The 20,159-nt window shown below is 46.0% G+C and overlaps 1 protein-coding gene across 1 annotated transcript in view; it reads right to left on the bottom strand.

Moving 5' to 3' along the window:
- Prtg (protogenin) overlaps positions 1 to 20,159 on the bottom strand; it is a 108,362-nt gene that overhangs the window by 11,061 nt on the left and 77,142 nt on the right. The window contains exons 12-15 of the mRNA XM_052714155.1: positions 7,554 to 7,649; positions 6,395 to 6,581; positions 6,019 to 6,146; positions 3,472 to 3,642 (exon numbers count right to left, since the gene is read on the bottom strand). Of these exons, the coding sequence (XP_052570115.1) occupies positions 3,472 to 3,642; positions 6,019 to 6,146; positions 6,395 to 6,581; positions 7,554 to 7,649 (582 nt within the window). The remainder of the gene's footprint in view (positions 1 to 3,471; positions 3,643 to 6,018; positions 6,147 to 6,394; positions 6,582 to 7,553; positions 7,650 to 20,159) is intronic.

Genomic DNA, 20,159 nt, shown 5'->3' with positions numbered 1-20,159 from the left:
GCCTTTAATCCCAACACTCGGGAGGCAGAGCCAGGAGGATCTCTGTGAGTTCGAGGTCATCCTGGTCTACAGAGTGAGATCCAGGACAGGCACCAAAACTACACAGAGAAACCCTGTCTCAAAAAATCAAAAAAAGAAAAAAAAAAAAAAAACAACAACAACACATTATCAGCTAGGCAGTGGTGGTGCACACCAGTACTGGGGGAGGAGAGACAGGCGGATCTCTGTGAGTTCGAGGCCAGCCTGGTCTACAGAGCAAGTTCCAGGACAGCCAGGACTACATAGAGAAACCCTGTTTCAAAAAATGGAAAGAAAAAAAAAAAAACTATCAGATATGACAAAATGCTTTTTCCCCCATCTTTTCCTACATTCTTACCTTTCTAAAACTGCTGTGTTCAGATACAAAAGAGTTTTCCATTTTAACTTTTTCTCTATTCTGAGCTGATCTCCTTGCTTTTTAAGTAACTGTAGGCTGACTTTTTCTATTTTCTCTCTCAAAACCAGGACTCCATTGCTTTTTCTTGTATTATTTACTTGTTCTTTCTGAGCCACAGCATTAACTATAAAGAAAGCTCTCTACATTTAACAAACGACAAAAGCTTTTCACAAGACTGTTCCTGAAAATCTCACCAAACGGAGCACGGATCATGTTTTCCTGCACACAATTATGTAGTTAGGAAGGGTGGTAGAGATGTAAAAGCCTGCAATTATTGTCCGTGTCTCCATGGAGCCAGAAATGAGGTAAGATATTCATTTCTGAGCTCTTTCCAGAACTCCCAAATGGGTCAATTTGAAAACAGGCAGAGGAAATGATCGCTTCCTTTTAGGAAGGTAAGAACGAAGTATTCAAAGCTTCGTGCTCAAGCGGCTCCTTATTAATATTTATGGCGCCTTATTAAATCAGATTTGTCACTTGGTCAAGTGTTGTGTCAATAAACCATCTTGGAAATGAGAGACGGAGGCTGAACCATGCGGTCAGGAGGACCCAAGCCGAGCTCCCAGCACCCAAGTCCGGCAGCTCACAACTGCCTGTCACTCCAGCTCCGGGGACTCAGCATTTTCCGCTGGCCTCTGCAGGCACTGCACACATGTGGTGCAGACCAATAAAGGCAAAAATAAATCTAAAACAAGACACATGTGGGGCCCTAAAAAGGGCAAAGAGGTTAAAGGCGCTTGCCGCCAAGTATGACAAACCAAGTCCAATCCCCAATACCCCACATAGTGGAGAGAACCAACCCCTCCCTGTTGTCCTCTGGCCTCCCTAACCACCCTGCTGCCACCCCCACCCCCACAAATGTTTATTTTTATTTTCAAAGAACATAAGCTTGACTATTGATACTAAAGAGCCCTCTGGGTTTCCACCTATTCACACCCCTGGGCAGCGCTAATTGTCACACGCTCCAGGCTTGGCCATGTCATTTACTGTATCTAATGGGACATCAGTAAATGTGACTCGGCCAAGGTTAGTGTCACATTGTTTCCAAAGGTTTATCTTTTTTTTTTTTTTTTTTTTTTTTTTTTTTTTTTTTTTTTTTAGGTTTTTTGAGACAGGGTTTCTCTGTATAGCTTTGCGCCTTTCCTGGAACTCACTTGGTAGCCCAGGCTGGCCTCGAACTCACAGAGATCCGCCTGGCTCTGCCTCCCGAGTGCTGGGATTAAAGGCGTGCGCCACCACCGCCCGGCCCAAAGGTTTATCTTTCCCTCCAGACTTTAAACCGCCCTCCCCACCGTTCCTAGACTCCTCACCCCTCTCAGACTCGAGATGCATGAAATCAATAAGAAAATACAATTGCTTGAAGTTCTAGAGGGGTCTGTGAAACTGCAAGACATGGACAAACATAATGACATCTAACTGTCAAGTCTGCAGTACTATCAACGCTGCCCGCCCTTGCAGAGGACCCAGGGTCACTTCCCAGCACCTACATGGTGGCTCAAAAGGCCTATTCTAAGAAATGTGATGCCCTCTTCAGGCCTATGTGAGGAACTGCATTCATATGCACAAACCCACAGTCACACATAATTAAAAACAAATTTTAAATCTTTGAAAAAAGGAAAATTCTCCAGCCGGTGGTGATGCGTACCTTTAATCCCAGCACTAGGGATGCAGAGGCAGGTGGATCTCTGTGAGTTCGAGGCCAGGCTGGTCTACAGAGTGAGATCCAGGACAGCCAGGGATATACAGAGAAACCTTGTCTTGAAATACCAAAAACCGGGCTGGAGAGATGGCTCAGTGGTTAAGAGCACTGACTGCTCTTCCAGAGGTCCTGAGTTCAATTCCCAGCAACCACATGGTGGCTCACAACCACTTGTAATGAGATCTGGTGCCCTCTTCTGGCCTTAAGGGATACATGCAGGCAGAATACTGTATACGTAATAATTAAATAAATCTTAAAAAAAAAAAAAAGGGAAAAAATGTATTACAATCCTTAAGTTTTCTGTTTTTTCTTTTTCTTCCAGGAGATAGGCGTGGGCTTGCTATAAGATTGGAATTTTTTTCATCTCAAAAGTGCCAGGATTACAGACGTGGACCACCACTCTGGACTCCTTAAACTTATAATTGCTCAACAAACCCACCTCTTCCCAGCATGTGTGGATTAAGGACATGCCAGAATAACACTTCAGATTCCCCACCTACACTCTGCCACATGGAGCATGTCCAAATGGGAGCCTGAAGATTTTTAAAAGAACGTAATGTTAAATGCACACAGTGAGAATACTAAGAATTTGGTAATTTAGTATTCCTCAGCTAAAAACAGACTAACGTTTAAGAATCTTACACAGGGGGCTGGAGAGATGGCCTACAGTCATAAATGCTGTATACATAATAAATAAATAAATCTTAAAAAAAAAAAAAAAGAATCTTAAACAGTGTTCTCAAGTCCTAATCAGGTTTTCTCTGTACTTAAAAAAACAAACAAAAAAAACCCCAAACAAACAAAAAACAAAAAACCTGGGGCCAGCAAGATAGCTCAGAAGGCAAAGGGCTTGCTGAGCGACCCTGACAACCCAAGTCTGATCCCCGGAACCTATGCCAGAGGCTGGATGTGGCGGCACACATCTGTTATCCCAGCACTCCTACGGTGAGGTGCGGGGGGAGAGAACTGACCAGAAGCTCTTGGGTCAGCGATCCGGGAGCACGCAGACGACGGGAGCACGCAGACAAAGGAACAAGTGAGAGAGATCCTGCCTGAACAAGGCGGAAGGCAAGGACCAAGCGTGAACACTGCTCTCTGACCGCCCCGCGTGCACCGAGACGCACGCATGCTCACACAGATACAATTAATGAGTTAACTGAATTGACAGATGGATTCCCAATGCTCACTGAACAAAACCAAAAAGCTTCAGTAATTTGCTACTTTCTACATAAGAACGTGAACTCGATGCGAGCTCCATATCGCTTCCCTGGGTGTCCGTCCCTGTGACACTGGTAACTTCCTGTCACCGTCCTTGACCACCGCTCCTCACACTCACCTTCTCGGTGGAGGACCTGCCACTCGCCCGCAATCCAGGCCTTCCTGGAAGCGTACAAGATGGTGTAGCGGGTCACAACTGTCTCTGGGCCGTCTGGGGGTTTCCAGGAAACAAGGGCAGTGTCGTCCTCGATCAGGGTCACCTTCACGCCCACCGGGGGGCCTGTGGGTGCTGTGGGGACATGAGAATGACACTGTATGAGCAGATCAGAGGGGTTATGAGCACGCCAATGCTGGCTGACAGACGGAGAACCACGGAGTCTGCACAACCAGTAACGATTGTAAGAAATCTGAACATCATAGCTTTTGAGGTTCGTTGTAATAACAGGAAATAGCTGAGGCTGGCCTTCAACACCTGACCCTTCTGTTTCCACCTCCCGAGAGCCGGAATGGGAAGACACCACCGTGTCTGGTTTGCGTGGTGCGAGTTTACCTAAGGGCTTTGTGCATGCAAGGCGATTCACCCAGCACTCGACCCAGCACTTTCCCGTTTAAACCAGTTTTAAAAAACCATAACGAAGAGGGTAGGGCTGGAGAGATGGCTCAGAGGTTAAGAGCACTGGCTGCTCTTCCAGAGGACCTGAGTTCAATTCCCAGCAACCACATGGTGGCTCACAACCATCTGTAATGAGATCTGGTGCCCTCTTCTGGCATTCAGGCAGAACACTGTGTAAATAAATAAATATTAAAAAAAAAAAAAAAAAGAGGGTAGACTCTAGATGTCAATGTCCGACATCTAAGGCACAGGATTTTCAGGACTTCTGAAATATTACTGTAAAGGACCGGTTAGAATGGCTATGGCAATAGTGTGCTTGCCCAGCGTGAGGCCACAGCAACACTTCCTAGTGCAGAGAGGGAAGGGGGGAGGAGTACAGGGTAGTATGTCATCTGTTCACCAGAGAAAGTCCCCGTCGGTACTGACTCCAAATTGTAGCTCCTTCTAAACTGTTTAGAACAATACCCAGATCCAGAAGGCTTGAAGCAAATGCTCCCAAGACTAAAGCGTTCAGCTGTTTCCCAAGACACTGAGAATCAGCGTGTTTATAGAACAGACTCAAATAAGAATTTCTGTGTGTGAACGTCAGTGAAATCATGAACATCAGCTGACTCCATGTTTAACAAGAGCTCAGAGTATGAAGAGGTGGGCTTTGGTGCTGTTTTTATGGGATATCATCAAAACCACCAGGGACACAAAACACTGCGCCTAGAGCCACAGGGGTCTCAGCTGGAGCACAGCCAGCTAGCTAGTCACATGACCAGCGATTCACAGGGCACCGGGAACAGCACCAGGCTGCCACTTATAGGAAAACGGGGTCTGAGGCGGGCTCCTAAGAGCATTAACAACCTCCTTCTGTTTTCAGTGAGCGGAGACTGAGGTTTGAACATCATGACTGACTGGAAAAAAAAAAAAAAAAAGAGGAGTCCTTAAAGGAACAGAAATTAAAGCTCACTGGCTTGTAAGTTTTCCTAAAAGGAAGAAAAAAAGACTTAAATATGATAGAGAAAAAATTCGAAAGGTAAGAAAATGAAGAAGCACATTTCAACTGGTAGGTGTTAGAGGCCGTCTTGCTCTCAAAGTGGCATACATACTTCCATTCTTCTTCTTCTAATCTCGGCTCACCCCTGAACTCACTATGTAGGTGAGGATAACCTTCAATGTCTAAGACCTGACTGTACTGTCTCAGTGGTGGTGCTCACCTTTAATTCCAGCACTCAGGAAGCAGAGGCTGCCTAGGCAATCTCTGTGAGTTTGAGGCCAGCTTGGTCTACAGAGCGAGTCCCAGGACAGCCAAGGCTACACAGAGAAACTCTGTCTGAAAAAATCCAAAAACCAAAAACCAAACCAAAACAAAACAAAAAGAATTCTTAATAGTTTTTTGTTTGTTTGTTTAAAGAGAGGCATGGTGGCACACGCCTTTAATCCCAGCACTTGGGATCAGAGGCAGGCAGCTCTCTCTGAGTTTGAGGCCAGTCTGGTCTACAGACTGAGTTCTATGATACCCATTTTGACTCTGTCTCAAAAAATCAAACAACAACAATAAAAACCAGTTTTAAAAACAAAACATATATAGGCAGAGGCAGGTGGATCTCTGTGAGTTTGAGGCCAGCCTGGAGATCTACAGAATGAGTAGGACTACAATGCAATGGACAGCCAGGACTGTTACAAAGAGAAATCTTGTCTCGAAAAACAAAAGAAAACCTCTCTCTCTCTCTCTCTCTCTCTCTCTCTCTCTCTCTCTCTCTCTCTCTTTATATATATATAAAATCCATAATGGGACTAGAGAGATGGCTCAGTGATTAAGAGCACCAGCTGCTATTCTAAAGGACCAGAGTTTGAGTCCCGGCACCTATATGGTGGTTCACAACTATCTGTACTCTAGTCCCAGAGGATCTGATGCTCTCTTCTGGCTTCTGCAGACACTGTACATATGTGCTGCACAGACATAATGCAGCCAAAACACCCAATCACATAATAAAGAAAAGAATGAATGAACGTGAATAAATAAAATTTAAGAGATGAACTCCATTGGGAAGCTGCAGTTCCTACCTTCTGGGAGTGTGGAATGGTAGACCACGGGGCTCCAGGGACTGGAGAGCTGCTCCACATGCAGCCGGACAGCAAATTCATACTTGGTGTTTGGTTCCAGTCCTTGAACCAACATGTGGGTCTCTGACCTGTATTAAAGAGGAAGGGGGTTGTTAGCGCCAGGAACAATTTCCAATAGTCAGTGTATCAATTCGTGTCAAGGAAGCATAGTTTTCAGAACTGAATGAACAACGGGAACCGAAACTTCCAGCCGTTTTAGATTACCAGCTCTGAGATGAGTGCTCACAGGCGAAGCCCGAGCTGAGCCCCAGTCAGCAGTAGGAAGTGTGAGCAGCCAGGAACACAAAGGAAACAACCAAGAAGGCAAGCTACATACGTTTGCAGGTAGAGAACCAGAGAGGCGTTCTGCAGGCCGACAGGGTTACAGCGGACAGTGTAGTTAACGACTTGGGCCATGGTAAATGCAGGCCTCCTCCAGTGCAGGAAGATGGAAGAGGAGGTGTTAGCCTTCGCATAGAGATGGTGGGGCGGCGGCGGCGGAGGGACCATGCGATCACGAACAGCTATGGAGAAATGCGACAGGAATTTACTGCTAAGGGTTGGTGCCGTAGGGAGCAGTATAATGGAAAATGAGAAAACACCCGCGTCGGTGGATCTGAGGTCTTTCCTCCACCAGTCTCATAGTGGTCTATCCCTGACTCACTCAGCTACCAAACTCTTCTGTGAGTTAGATACGGAGTCAAAGGCTTAACTGTTTGAAAAACAACAGTTCTAGACCGTTGTAGCAGCGCACGCTTTAACCCCAGCATTCGGAGGCAGGCGGTTCTCTGTGAGTTCGAGGCCAGCCTGTTCTACACAGTGAGTTCCAGAAAAGCCAGAGCTACAGAGTGAGGTCCTGTCTTGAAAAAAAAACCAAACCAAACAAACAACCCGCCCCCCCTAAAAAAAGCGAAGAAAGAAAAGGGGGAAAAAAATACTCCAGTGTGGTAGCAGATGCCTTTAATCTTAGGAGGCAGAGGCAGATCTCTGAGGTCAAGGCCAGCCTGGTCTATATAAGCAAGTTCCAGGACAGCCAGGGCTACACAGTGAGATCTTGTCTCAAAAAAAAAAAAAGCCCCCCAAAACAAAAATCCCCAATAACAACAAACCAGATGTTAAAGCAAGATACTAAGGTACTAGTCAAAGGCAGAGAAAGCCAGAGCTGCAAGAACACCACACAGAAGAAATTACAGAAACAGCTGGCCTCCAGGCAAAAGCAGACACAAGGAATTCAGTGTGTAGGTAACTGTGTGTTTTCCCCAGTTAATGCCTAGCCGTCTCCTGCTTGCAAAATTAAAATAGGTACTTAGAATTGAACACCCACTTTTCCTGAGTACCCACTTATTCAAGATGTGCCCAGCCGCTTGGAGGATATAAAGAAATCACCCCCCACCCCCACCCAGTCTTCCAAGTAGTAGCGAAACTGGATTTGAAACAAGGAGTGGGGTGGGGGGTATGTCTGAGCCACAGCACAGAGCTGTGTGGCTGTCACTCACACACGCATCCGGGAGTGCTGACGGTTTGGTCAGCCTGGTAGCCGTCTTCCATGTGGTTGTACGCCAGCAGCCTCACGTGGTATTTTCTTCTGGGGTCTAGAAAGGAAACCAGCAACACTTACTCAGACCAGCTTTCCCTCCGGCCATGGGCAGAGGCCGGGACATGGGCAGGCTTGGCATGAGCCTTTCCAAACATACGACAGTTCTCAGAACAGTGAACCTTTCTTTTCCCTATCCACTCACTTCCTGTGACACCACCACCCCGACTACTAGTTATCCTTAAGTTAACACATTTAACCCAATTTCAAACCGCCACAGGCGCTCCTCTTGAAATGACCAAATTTTCATTAAAATGTTTTGTCTTTACTTTTATTATAAATTACATTTTATTCCTTCATTTTGCATGTTCGTGTGTCCACGCCACCATCCCCAGGTGGCGGCGAGAGGACCACTTTGAGTCCGTTTTTCCCTTCCACTCTGAGAGTTCTGGAAATCGGCTTCATCAGACTTGGTGGGAAGCAACTTCACCCACTGAGGCATCTCACTGGCCTTAGTTATTCATGTTTTTAAGGATAGAGTCTTGCCCAGGCTGTCTTCAAATTCATTATGTACCCCACACACACACATAGTCCAGGCTGGCTTGGAATTCTACCCCCTCCTGACTCAGCCTCCCCTCCATGATGGATCCCCAAAGGTTATTTTATACAGACGCGTTTTGCTGAGGCAATTAAACTCAAGAGTAGTGTTTTCTCCCTCTGAGTTAGGGAGAATTAGTACAAATACCTTCCAGTAGACTCTCTGAGTATTCTAAGTGAGTCTCTTTCAAGAAAACTCCATTTTCAAGCCTTTATATAAACCAAGCGAGGTGAGCTGGAGCGCCCTCTACTGGTGTCTGTTAACTATCACAACATTAAAACGAAACCCATCCATAAAGTTTTTTTCAATGTACATGAATATTTATCTAAATCATTTTTCCTTAATCAAATAAAACACATTCTCATTCATAGCACAGTTGAGGAATTCATAGTTGTCCTAAGGGCACATACACATATTAAAAAATAATAAAACAACTCTTAAAATAACTCCATAGTGAATTCATTTAAAACTTGAAAAATAAACACATTTGTGAAATTCTCCAAAGTAATTTTTAAGATTTTTACATATCTACTTTAGAAGTTGATAAATAAATTTTAATATAAAGTATTAAATATATTTTAAAAGTGTCCTGGGCAGGCAAAAAGGCCCAGTGGGTGAGGGTACCTGCTGCCAAGTCTAACTACCTGACTTCAATACCCAGGATCCCCACAGAAGGACAGAAAACACCGTCTCAAAACACAAAATGTCTCTGTGAGTTCGAGGCCAGTCTGATCTACACAGGGAGTTCCAGGACAGCCAGAACTACATAGAAAGACTTTGTCTCAAGAAATCAGGCCAGCCGGGCGGTGGTGGCGGCGCATGCCTTTAATCCCAGCACTCGGGAGGCAGAGGCAGGTGGATCTCTGTGAGTTCGAGGCCAGCCTGGTCTACAGAGTGAGTTCCAGGACAGGCACCAAAACAACACAGAAAAACCCTATCTTAAAAAACAAACAAAAAGTTTCCATTTTTCTTTCCAATCCTTCCATCGAATCTATCAATCAAGTGAACTCCAGGCTCCGCCCTGCAGATACGCTGTGTTGCTACTCATGGAATGTGGTGCTAGGTCCCCATGAATTCAGAGTGCAATGTTGGCACATTTTTCTGCACTCAGTTAGAGGCTGGGTCTTTGGGAACGTCTGCTGATGGTAAAATGCCGTGCCAGGGATGGGGAGACACAGAAAGGGGAAGACGAGACAGACTTGTCCCAGAGCTCAACATGGTACAGCCCTTCTCAGAGAACACTGACTGAGGAGGGCTCTTAGAACGAGTGGAGAGCTCATTTCTCTGTTCTCTAGGATGGTGTGTGTGTGTGTGTGTGTGTGTGTGTGTGTGTGTGTGTGTGTGTGTGTACACATTCAAGTGTGCAGGTGATGTGCACAAACATGTGTCTGCATGTAGTCATATGGTTAGTGGTTGACACTGGGTGTCTTCCTGAGTTACCTCTCCATGTGAATCTTTGAGGCAGGGTCTCTCACGGAACCTAGAGCTTACTGAGTCAGCTAGGATGGCTGGCCGGCGAGCTTCAGGGATCCACTTGAATTAGTCCACTCCTGGCTTCTGTGTGGGTGTTGGGGTCCCAACTCAGGTCATCGTACTTGCATGGTAAACATTTTACCAACTGAGCCTCGTGGCACATTCCTGTAACCCCAGCGCCAGGAAGGCAGACACAGGATCCCTGAGGTTTGCTGCTCAGCCAGTCTACCCACACTGTGAATTCCAGGTTCAGCAAGAGACCCTGTCTCAAAACACAAAGTGGAAAGCAATAGAGGAACAGCCTCTGGCCACACACACACACACACACACACACACACACACACACACACACACCTGAAATTTATCAGTTGAAGAGGAAAACATAAAGCTTCATCATTAATAGAAGGAAGGGTACAAACTAATCAATTGAGCACAGAGAACTAACATTCGAAACAAGACGCAAAATCACAGAGACTAAACTGGACAAAACATAAAAGTTCTAACCCTGAGTTCTGCAGTCTCCCCACTCAGGTGGCAGAGCAGAGAATGGGGTCCACACGAGAACGCTGCTTGGAAAGGGTCCTCAGGCTGTCCCAGCCAGGCTGGAGTTAAGTACTGCCATACTCACAGTGTGTGGTCTCAAGACGCTCAGTAAACTTAGGTGATGTGGTCTGAAGGAAAACAGCAGAGCAAGGGAAGCAGCCCCAGAGGGCAGTGTGGGCCTTCTCAGGAAGGGAGAAGAGGAGGCGGACAGAAAGAATGCCAGTTCCCCAAACCCATTCACCACTCAGGTCTCTTTATTGCCTTAATTTTATTTTGAGATGGGTCTCCTTATGTTGGTCAGGTGGGCCTCGCCATCCTATTACCTCAGTCTCCCAAGCAGCTGCAATTACAGGCATGAGTCACCATAACGGTGCAAAGAGGTAACATTTGAACTTTGGGTTAAATGTGCTTTAAAGGGGTCTGGAGCGATGGCTCCCTGGTTAAGCATGCTTCCTGCTCTTGCAGAGAAGTTCAGTTCCTAGCACCCACATCAGGTGGCTCATAACCACCTTTCTATAACTTCAGCCCTGCCTGATGGGGTAGTGCATACCTTCAGTCCCAGCACTAGGGAGGCAGAGGATCTCTTGAGTTTGAAGCCATCCCGGTCTACAAAGCAAGTTTCAGGACAGCCAAGGCTACACAGAGAAACCCTGTCTCAGAAAGAAAACAAACAAACACAAACAAATAAACCTTCCAGCTCCTCCATGGGATCTGACACCCTCTTCTGGCCTCCATAGGTACCTGAACACTTATATATGGCATACACTCACACAGACACACACAAAAGGAAAAATAAAATTAAATACCCTTTAAAAAATGCTTTAAAAGTTGGAAATGTATAAAAATATTGGGTCAAGGGTGAAAAGCTTAAATGATTCGATTTAATATAAATTTAATCTTAAATGGTTTTAATTAAAAAAAAGGTGTGCGTGCCCCAGCACGCTTTCATGTGCGTGTGCACGTGTACACCACAAAAATGCACGTGGAGGCCCGAGAACAACTTTGTGGGATTAGTGCTGTCCACCTCTGTGGGACTCTGGAGCTCGAACTCTGGTCTCCAGAGTTGGACAGCAAGCACCTTTGAGCCATGTTGCTGGCCCCTAAATGTTTTGGTTAATAACAATTCAGCGCTGGAGTACCAGCTTGCATGAAGGTGGCTGTGGTCTGCAGCCAAATGAATGTGCCTCCTCTTCTCTAAGGAGTCAACTTCTAGTCCAAAAGGTAGGTCCTGGCACACTGCTGAGGTAGAGCCAGTGTCTTCCCTCTGCTGGCTCTGGGACTGGCCTTCCTTCCTGATTCATTCTCTCCCACAAGCTCATCGAGTAGGACTACTAGTCACACGAGGCCCAGTGAGGACCATGAGTCTGGCCAGCTGACCAAGAAAAGACTCCCAGGTGTCAGGTGAACATTTACAGTGTCTATCGAAAGTCAGGGGTTGTCTGAGACTCAAGGATTAAAAAAACAACAATACACAATTCTTGCTCTTACTTTGATTTTTTTTTTTAAATCATATGTACGTGTGTGTCTCTGTGTGTGTATGTCAGGTGCCCTTGGAAGCCCGAAGGAGTAGCAGTTCTCCCAGAACTAGAGTTACATGCATTTGTGAGCCTCCTGATGCGGTTGTTTGGAACCAAACTTGAGTTCTCTGGAAGCATAGTAAGCACTTTTTCAAGCCCTAAGTAATTTTCCCAGCCCCTGCTTTTCCTTAAAACATTTGTGTTACATCTTACTTTTTATTTTGTGTGCACACGTGTGTATATGTGTACGGGTGCACACATGCTGTGGAGAGCAGGCGACCAAGAGCAGCAGTTCTCTTCTACCACGTGTGTCCCAGGGATCAAACTCAGGTTGTTAGCTTTCCCATCAGGTGCCTTCAACCACGGAGCCATCTTGCTAGCCTCTGCTTTTACTCCGAATGCACCAAAGGAGATACTAATAAAAACCCTCTGCTGGGTGTGGTGGTGCACGCTTTCAATCTTAGTGCTCGGGAGTCAGAGGCAGGTGGATCTTTGTGAGCTCGAGAGCCTGGTCTACACAGCGCAGTCCAGGCCAGCCAGGGCCATACAGTGAGACCTTGTCTCAAAACAAAACGAAACGTCCATTCTTTATGTGTCACTTTCTAACTATATCGATCTAAGCAAGTTCCTCTTCTTCTAAACCTTGTTTGCACGTGGAAGCCAGAGACGCAAGGGGACCTCATCCATAGGGATTTTAAGAGTGTTAAGTAAAATTAGCCTAACAGGCATTCTGCACTGTCCCAGGGCTGGTAAAACACCCAAGCCTGCTGGGCGGTGGTGGCGCTCGCCTTTAATCCCAGCACTTGAGAGGCAGAGGCAGGCGGATCTTTGTGAGTTCGAGGCCAGCCTGGTCTACAGAGCGAGATCCAGGAAAGGTGCTATACAGAGAAACCCTGTCTCGAAAAACAAAAACAAAACAAAACAAAAAAACACCCAAGCCTGCTGCTGCGGCTAGGTGAGTGAAGCACCCTGAGAGAGAGAAGGCGGTCCCTGAACTGTAGACTCAACAGTGAGGGCATGGAAACTTCGACTCAGTTTAATAATTTCACACATCATCTTGTGGAGGTGTTTATAGACGAAAGACATCTGCTTATACAAAGCAGGTCTAGAGCCCAGGATGCCGGGAAATTAGCAACCAGCAAATCCTCAAGCTGAGCTCAATTCATGGTCCTCATTCGTATTCCCTGGCATGCAGGGAAGGTAAGGGTGTGTGTCTGACATGCATGTGACATTGAAGAGTCGTCAAGAAGGTTCGCTGCTCTCCCAGCCATGGCACTGAATCCTCCCAAAGGGGCAAACCCACCTTCGCCCGTGTCTCCCATATGAATCTAGGAAGCGCTCCTCTAACACCCCTAAAGACAATAAACTAAATAAATTATTTAGTCAATAAATGTCCTACCTGACTAAAAAACAGTAAAATGTTCCATGAATGAAATATGGAAGCGCTTGAGGGTTAGCACTAAAAACAGCCAGCAGATGGACCCTGAGATTAATCCAATCTGTTAGCTGTATCCGGTTCTGAGAATGAGTTACTACCCTTAATAGCTTCAAGCCACAACAAGAAAAGCAGAGGCCAAAAAAGTGACAGTCTCTGCAATGCCAAAATCTTTATAAGGCACGCTCAGCAGAAATCATTCCTATTCCACTGGAGCGGTATATGGCTTAACAATAATGGATTGCCAACCGCATCTTTTTTTCCTTAATTTTTATTTTATTTTTATCCGTGTGTCCAAATATAAGTAAAATAACTACAACTAAAATCCTGGCCTTTCCCGTTTTTACTAGAAAAACCTGCATTTTCCCTTTTTGCCACTAGATGGCATCTGTGTATGAGTCGGCAAGGAGTGTTATGACCCCATAGAGGGCGGGAGTGACTCAGGACACCCAACACAGGAACAGGGCCATGAAAGAGGGTCCAAACAGAATTCAGCTACTGAGTAAGTTCCATCAAACCATAGCCAGGATTAACTCTCAAGCAATGAGAAGAAAGGCTGAGGGCCCAGTGGTCATGAGTGCTCGCTGCTCTTTCAGAGGACCCGAGCTTTGTATCCAACACCCACACTGGCAGCCCACAATCACCTCTAACTTCAGCTCCAGGGGATCAAATCCCATCTTTTTTTTTGAGGGGGAGGGGGTTTCTGCAGGCATCTGTGCATTCATGTACGTACACACACACACACACACACACACACACACACACACACACACACACACACACAAGAGTCCAGTAGACTCTGGGATAAGACCATTTAAGTTTGTATTATGGTTCCTCGCCTGTAAGGTAGGGATTAAAGGAGTTTATACTTGTAAAGTGTTCGGAAGAACACTTTGTACTTATGTTTACTTCTAAACAACAAAATAACATGTAGGGAAGAAAAACAGTTTGGGCACTGGGGGATTCAGGTTTCAGGCTTAATGGCTGGCTCTGTGGCTGTGAACGTCACGGTTTCCTCATCGGAAATGTCTTCGAGGTTAGAAAGCTGACTACGAGATTATCAGTCTGAAACTGGTTTAGATACCAGATATTAAGGAATTTTGACGACAGTTTAAAGAGGTATGCAGGATAGGGGTAACTGCCGCAAAGTAATCTGTCAAAGCTCTAACAGTATTCGCAAGTGGGAACAGTTAGCTCTAACTCAGCGTGACACAGCACCAGAGTGGCAGCATTTGAGAAGCCAGGGGAAGCTGAGATGCAGGCCAGAAGATGAGCGCAGGCCAAAGGACCAGGGAGGGACGCGGGAGCCCAGGTCTGCGGCCATGAAGTTACAAGAGAGGTGGTCACATACAACAGTCAGGCTGGGAACAGACTTGGGAGAGCGGAGGGCAGCCAGGCGGGGCCCTGCAAACTGTACTGGAAATACACATATGGCGGGTGAGTAAATGGGGTTGTTGAGAAGAGGCACTGGGAAGCAGCAAGAACACTCCCCATTTCACCCCGGGGTGACCAACACAAGTGCAAGAGGACCCATGTGGCAAAGGGCTGCTGTCTTCAGCTTCCATGCTTTGGCCCATTTTATAGACCCAGTGGCCAATGGCTGCGCATGTCTGAAAAGCTGGATGGTAAAATGACTGAGAGTGTGCACGGAAGGAAAACACAGGAGCCCGAGAATGAGCCCCCTTCTCTCTCTTTCCGGGTTTTAGATTAGGTTATCTCTGAAAAGGGTCATCTGCTCTGCATAAGTGATGTTACTGTGATTCTTTGGGACAAGCCATATGTGCTGGAAAAGCAGGACAAGTCAGAAACGGAAATAGTGCCAAGTCCGCTTTCCGTCGCTGTGATAAAACACTGGTCAAAAGCAGGTGGGCAGGAAAGGGTTTACTTCAGCTAACAGTCGCTAGTCCGTCATGAAGGGAACTCAAGGCAGGAACTGACACAAGACCACGGAGGAGCGCTGCTTACGGGCTTGTGCCCGATGGCTTGCCCGGTTTGCTTCCTCATACCCTCCAGGACCACCTGCCCAGGGGTGGTACTGCCCACAGTGGGCTGTGCCCTCCCGTATCAATCATCAATCAAAGAGTGCCCCAGAGCCTTGCCTACAGGCCAATCTGGTGGGCATTTTCTCGGTTGAGGTTTTCTCTTCCCAGATGACTCTGGCTTGTGTCAAGTTAAAAAACAAACAGCTGGGTGGTGGTGGCGCACACCTTTAATCCCAGGCAGAGGCAGGTGGATCTCTGTGAGTTCGAGGTCAGCCTGGTCTACAGAGCGAGTTCCAGGCTTCAAAGCTACACAGAGAAACCCTGTCTTGAACCACCCCCCTCAAAAAAAAAAAAAAAAAAACCAAAACGAAATCCAAAAAACTAACTAGCACAAATAGGAATAAATTACTCTAAGGAGAAAACATTTGAGTCAGCTATGCACAAGCCTGTATTTCCAGCACTTAGGAGGTAGAGGCAGGAGACCATGGTTCCAGGCACCCCCCCCATATACAATTGATACCTTGTTTCAAAAGTAAAACGAACAAATAAACAGTTTTTTTTAAACAATTCCAGTTCTCCAGCATTCTGATCATTGTTCTATTTTTACACTTTATTTAAACCTATAAAACACAAAATGTAAAAGGCTCTCTTAGTAGGGAATTTTCATATTTCTCCCAAACACCATCAAGTGCTCCCTAGGGATGGACTGAGGCTGTAACCCTGATGGGCACGGAGCTCAGACCGACCATATGAACAGTGCCGCCATAGGAACCCTTTGGCCCGAGTCCTGGAAATCCCACACCAGAAAACAATTATTTACAAAGCATGGGCTGTGGACCAACGATACAGATAAGGCAGGGTTATGAAGACCAGCCTTTGTTTCCCGAAGTTGCTGCTTGTTCACGAGGCCCCGGGATCCTCCAGAAGAGCCCGGCCAGAGCCAGAGGTCAGGGTTTGATAAAATTAGGAGAAAACTTGAGGTCAAGACCATGAGAAAACTTCACAGGAGCAGAGTAATCCACCCTTCCAGCCATTTCTCAAATTCAGCTCTAAAGTGCAGAGAGTTTTAATTGCCTATTTTTCTATGGAAAACTCCCAGGTGGTGGGAAAAGTAATCCTCCGGCATCAAAGGAACAGGAAGTAATCCTCTAGACTTTAGCCTCGTCCTCTGCCTCTTCTTCAAGGGACAAACCTGATTAAACACCCTCAAGGAAACAGCGTTGAGTGTTGTTTTAAAAATTACTATGTACTGTGGTAAGTTATTTAGTTCTAACTCTGCCATGGATTTTTCATTTCTGGTGGTGGATGAGTGTACACAAACGGATTTGAAAGTTAAAGTGTAAAACACAATGTGAAGCTCCACAGCTTTAGAATGGTTGTTTTAACCATACAGAAGAAGTTCACTGAAATATATATATATATAGTTCTGGGGTCTGATTAACTTCAGGGTGTGGCTTTTTTAAAATAAGGGTATTTTTATTTAAATTGTGTGTGTGTGTGTAAAGGTTTTTAAAAAGAAAATAAAGAGTGCTGTTTTAAGAATCACCATGTATTGCTTTACATTGTTTACTCAAAGGGCCGCCCGAGAAAGCTTCGCTGATAGCAACCACAATATGCCTCAATTAAGACAGCTTCAAAGCCCAAGCAAGTCAAGCTGGAATATGTTTTCAAAGGTAAAGGGCACTCTCAAACTTTGCTGGCCTGAGGTCAGCGCACGTAAAGATACTAAAAGGGGACACGGGAATGAAGTTAGGAAGGTGAGGGGCTCTGCAGGGGGAAGCCCAGCACCCCACCGCATGTCCACTTTTCATTTCATCTTTTGTGCGGCCAGGTTTTGTGCAAGGCTGCTCGGGGGCCCATTGTTCGCCAGCAACCCCGACCAGAGCTCTCCTTGGTCTGCCCAGCCAGGGTGACTGCACTGCCCTGGAGCCTGGCCCTTCCGAACAATACCGCCCATATAATTATTCCGAGAGAAGGCCGGCGGTAGGGGCTGCTGTGACACCTGGGTCGTGGCCTCTGACACAGAATCTGGGGCCAGCCCAAGTCTGGTCCAGAAGGCGGAGAGACAGGAAAACTGCTAAGGGGGATGGGTGGGAAAGGCGGGCCGAGCAGCGCCGGGCTCTAAGGCATCACCACACTTGAGCAGAGCACAGGAAGCCCAACTTGCATTTCAACAGTGGGGCGGGCCTCCAGTTTCCCAAGTGGCTGCAGTTTCTCCACTGTCGAGACATTATTGGAGGAGCAGGTCCCTTGTTTCTTTGTTTTTAATAAATTTTTTTTTTTTTTTCAGAGCTGAGGACCGAACCCAGGGCCTTGTGCTTGCAAGGCAAGCGCTCTACCACTGAGCTAAATCCCCAACCCTGTTTTTAATAAATTTTTAGGGGGCACGCAAATATAATGGGTTTCATTATTTTCACACACACACCTGTATCACCATTCTAAGTTCCCATCTATACCACCACATAGCAGGTCTTTTCAGGACCCATTCTTAGGTGATCAGCACGCCTATTACTAGAATAGGGAAAAGAAAATTCAGAGCCTCAAATGTTTTACTCAAATGTGTTAGTGTGCTGAATTAAAGTCAGGTTTTTAGCTGAGAATGCCAATTTTGCTTTAATTTGCTTAGATTAAAAATTTGTCCCCTTATATTTACAAGTTGATTTTCTGCATGCCTGTTGATCACGGATTTTTTTACTCTGTTTGAGTTATGAACACGCTTCACATTTACTCCAACGACTGTGCCAAAATGTTACAAAATTGTTCTGTGAGTATGTGAACTGCAAAGTCCCCCACACAGCTTTCCCGCAAGCCAAAGGGAGGGTATTTGTCTGAACCTGAAATGACTGGAGCCCTTTTGTTTGGCTTCCTGAAGGGTCTTAAGACAAATAACACCTCTCCCTGCAGTGACAACATCCCTTCTCTCCAACTGAATGGAGGATAATTGGAGGGAAAGTCCTTTCCATGTGACATTTTAGAAACCATTTCCTACCAAAATAAGCACACACTACCGGCAATCTCTACCAGAAAAACCTCTCTATCACAGCTGGAACTGTTCGAGACCTGGACAGAGGCAAAAGGCTTTCCCAATTACTGCACGCGCAATATTTTGATCATGTTATTTCTTTTAGGATCATGCGTTTTTACTTTTATATGTCAGATGCCAAGACGTCTTCTTTTTTAAATAGTTATTTTTTAGAAGATGTGGTTGAAGACGTGGTTTCCCACAGCACGATTAATCAAAGTTTAGGCGTAAAGCTCTCAACGTGAACACTGCCGGAAGAGAACCTGAATTATTGGCACACTGAACAACTAATCTAAAAGTGACATAACCCCGCCCCCACCCCCACCCCCGCTGCCACTGAAGGGGTCAAATATTCCACACTTTTGTCTAGGGAGACACCTTTCCTTGTGGGTCAGCATGGAAGAAAGGCAGCCCAGGGGTCCCATTTTCTAAGCTCAGACTCCCACCACACCATCGACAAATAGAGAGAAGCTGTTGACAAGCATTTCCTGTGGGTAAGGAGGGGAAAGAGAAGATTCCAAAAGAACAGCAGTTTAGGGGCTAGCGAGATGGCTCAGCAGCTAAGAGACATGTCTGTTTCCCAGAGGACCCGGGTTTGATTCCCAGCACAAACATAGAGGCATTCTACTGTCTGGGGATCTGACACCCTCTTCTGACCTCTGGGTACCAGGCACACACATGGACACAGACGTACATGCAGGCAAAGCACTCATACACAGAAGATAAAATAAAATGGTAATTCAAAAGCAGAACAGTTTAACTGTCCCCAAATTCGAAACAGTAGCACACGAACAGTATTAATAAGGCTGTGTTCACGTATAAGCACCCAAATAATTTAAGAGTAAAATGGGCCAGATGTGGCGGGGGGGGGGGGGGGGCGGCAGTCCTTCAATCCGAACACTCAGGAGGCAGAGAGAAGCAGAACTCTCCGAGTTTGCGGCCAGCCTGTTTTACAGTGAGTTCTAGATAAGTTAGGGCTGCACCGTGAGACCCTGCCTAAAAGCAAACAGATGGAAATCAAGTGAATGGACTGCTTAGTATGAATAAATTTCAACTCTAACAAAATAAAGAACGTCAGCGTATCTCGTAAGACAATTGGAGGCTATCATAATTACAAGTGAGGTTTACTTCAAATCGCCACATAAGAAAATGAAGAAGGTCCTTTCTTCAGTCATGCTAGGATTTTCATCAAGAGCAGAGCCTGCCCAGAGGCCCCCAGAGGAAGCCTGGGAGCCTCACACACTACTGTACCTACCTCACATTGTTTAAGTAGCTGCTCTGTCTGCCCCACATACATCAGGGCCTTACAAACAATATTTTTATAGACGGGCAGAGGAAGCCCATTCATGACAGCCGAACTTCCCCTGAAGCCATGAAATAAATTTCCTTCCAGGACTAACACTTCTCCACCTCCCAGTCACGGACTCACCGTGGCATTTTGACCCTTTTGTGAAGCAACGTGAAAATATCATCCATCATTCTCTGAGCCACAGGGACTTGGGTGGAGGGGCACATTGCAAAAACATCTGTAGCTTGATAACCATTCCTCGAACATGTAACCCTTGGTGGTTCAAAGCATGCTTACAGGATGGGAGAGATGTAGGAAGACGGCCTGAAACAGCTCTTCAATTTCTTCCCAAGTGGGAAGCGCACTGTTGAAAGAGCAGCCTCATCAATCACGTGTAAAGCCCTCACTGCTGACTTAGGCCTCCTCAGAAGTTACAAGGCACACTGTTACAACTTACTTAAACGCACTGAGCACATCACTGGGAAATCTAGTTTAATGTTAGCGCTTAACAAGAGAATCCTTGGACGCAAGCAAACATTTTAATTGGCTACTAAGTAGCAGATGCAAATTCTAATCAAATCATCAATCTTTCAGATACCTAAAGACAACGAAACCCTTTGGGATAGTGGAAGGTTTTCTGTGTGTGTGTGTGTGTGTGTGTGTGTGTGTGTGTGTGTGTGTGTGTATGTGTATTTTAATTTTCAAATTAA

The sequence above is a fragment of the Peromyscus californicus genome, unplaced genomic scaffold (assembly GCF_007827085.1).
Source record: "Peromyscus californicus insignis strain IS unplaced genomic scaffold, ASM782708v3 Scaffold_11__1_contigs__length_118956290, whole genome shotgun sequence".
Lineage (NCBI taxonomy): Eukaryota > Metazoa > Chordata > Mammalia > Rodentia > Cricetidae > Peromyscus > Peromyscus californicus.
The sequence above is the reverse complement of the archived record's forward strand: the minus strand, read 5'-3'. Positions and strand labels throughout refer to the sequence as shown.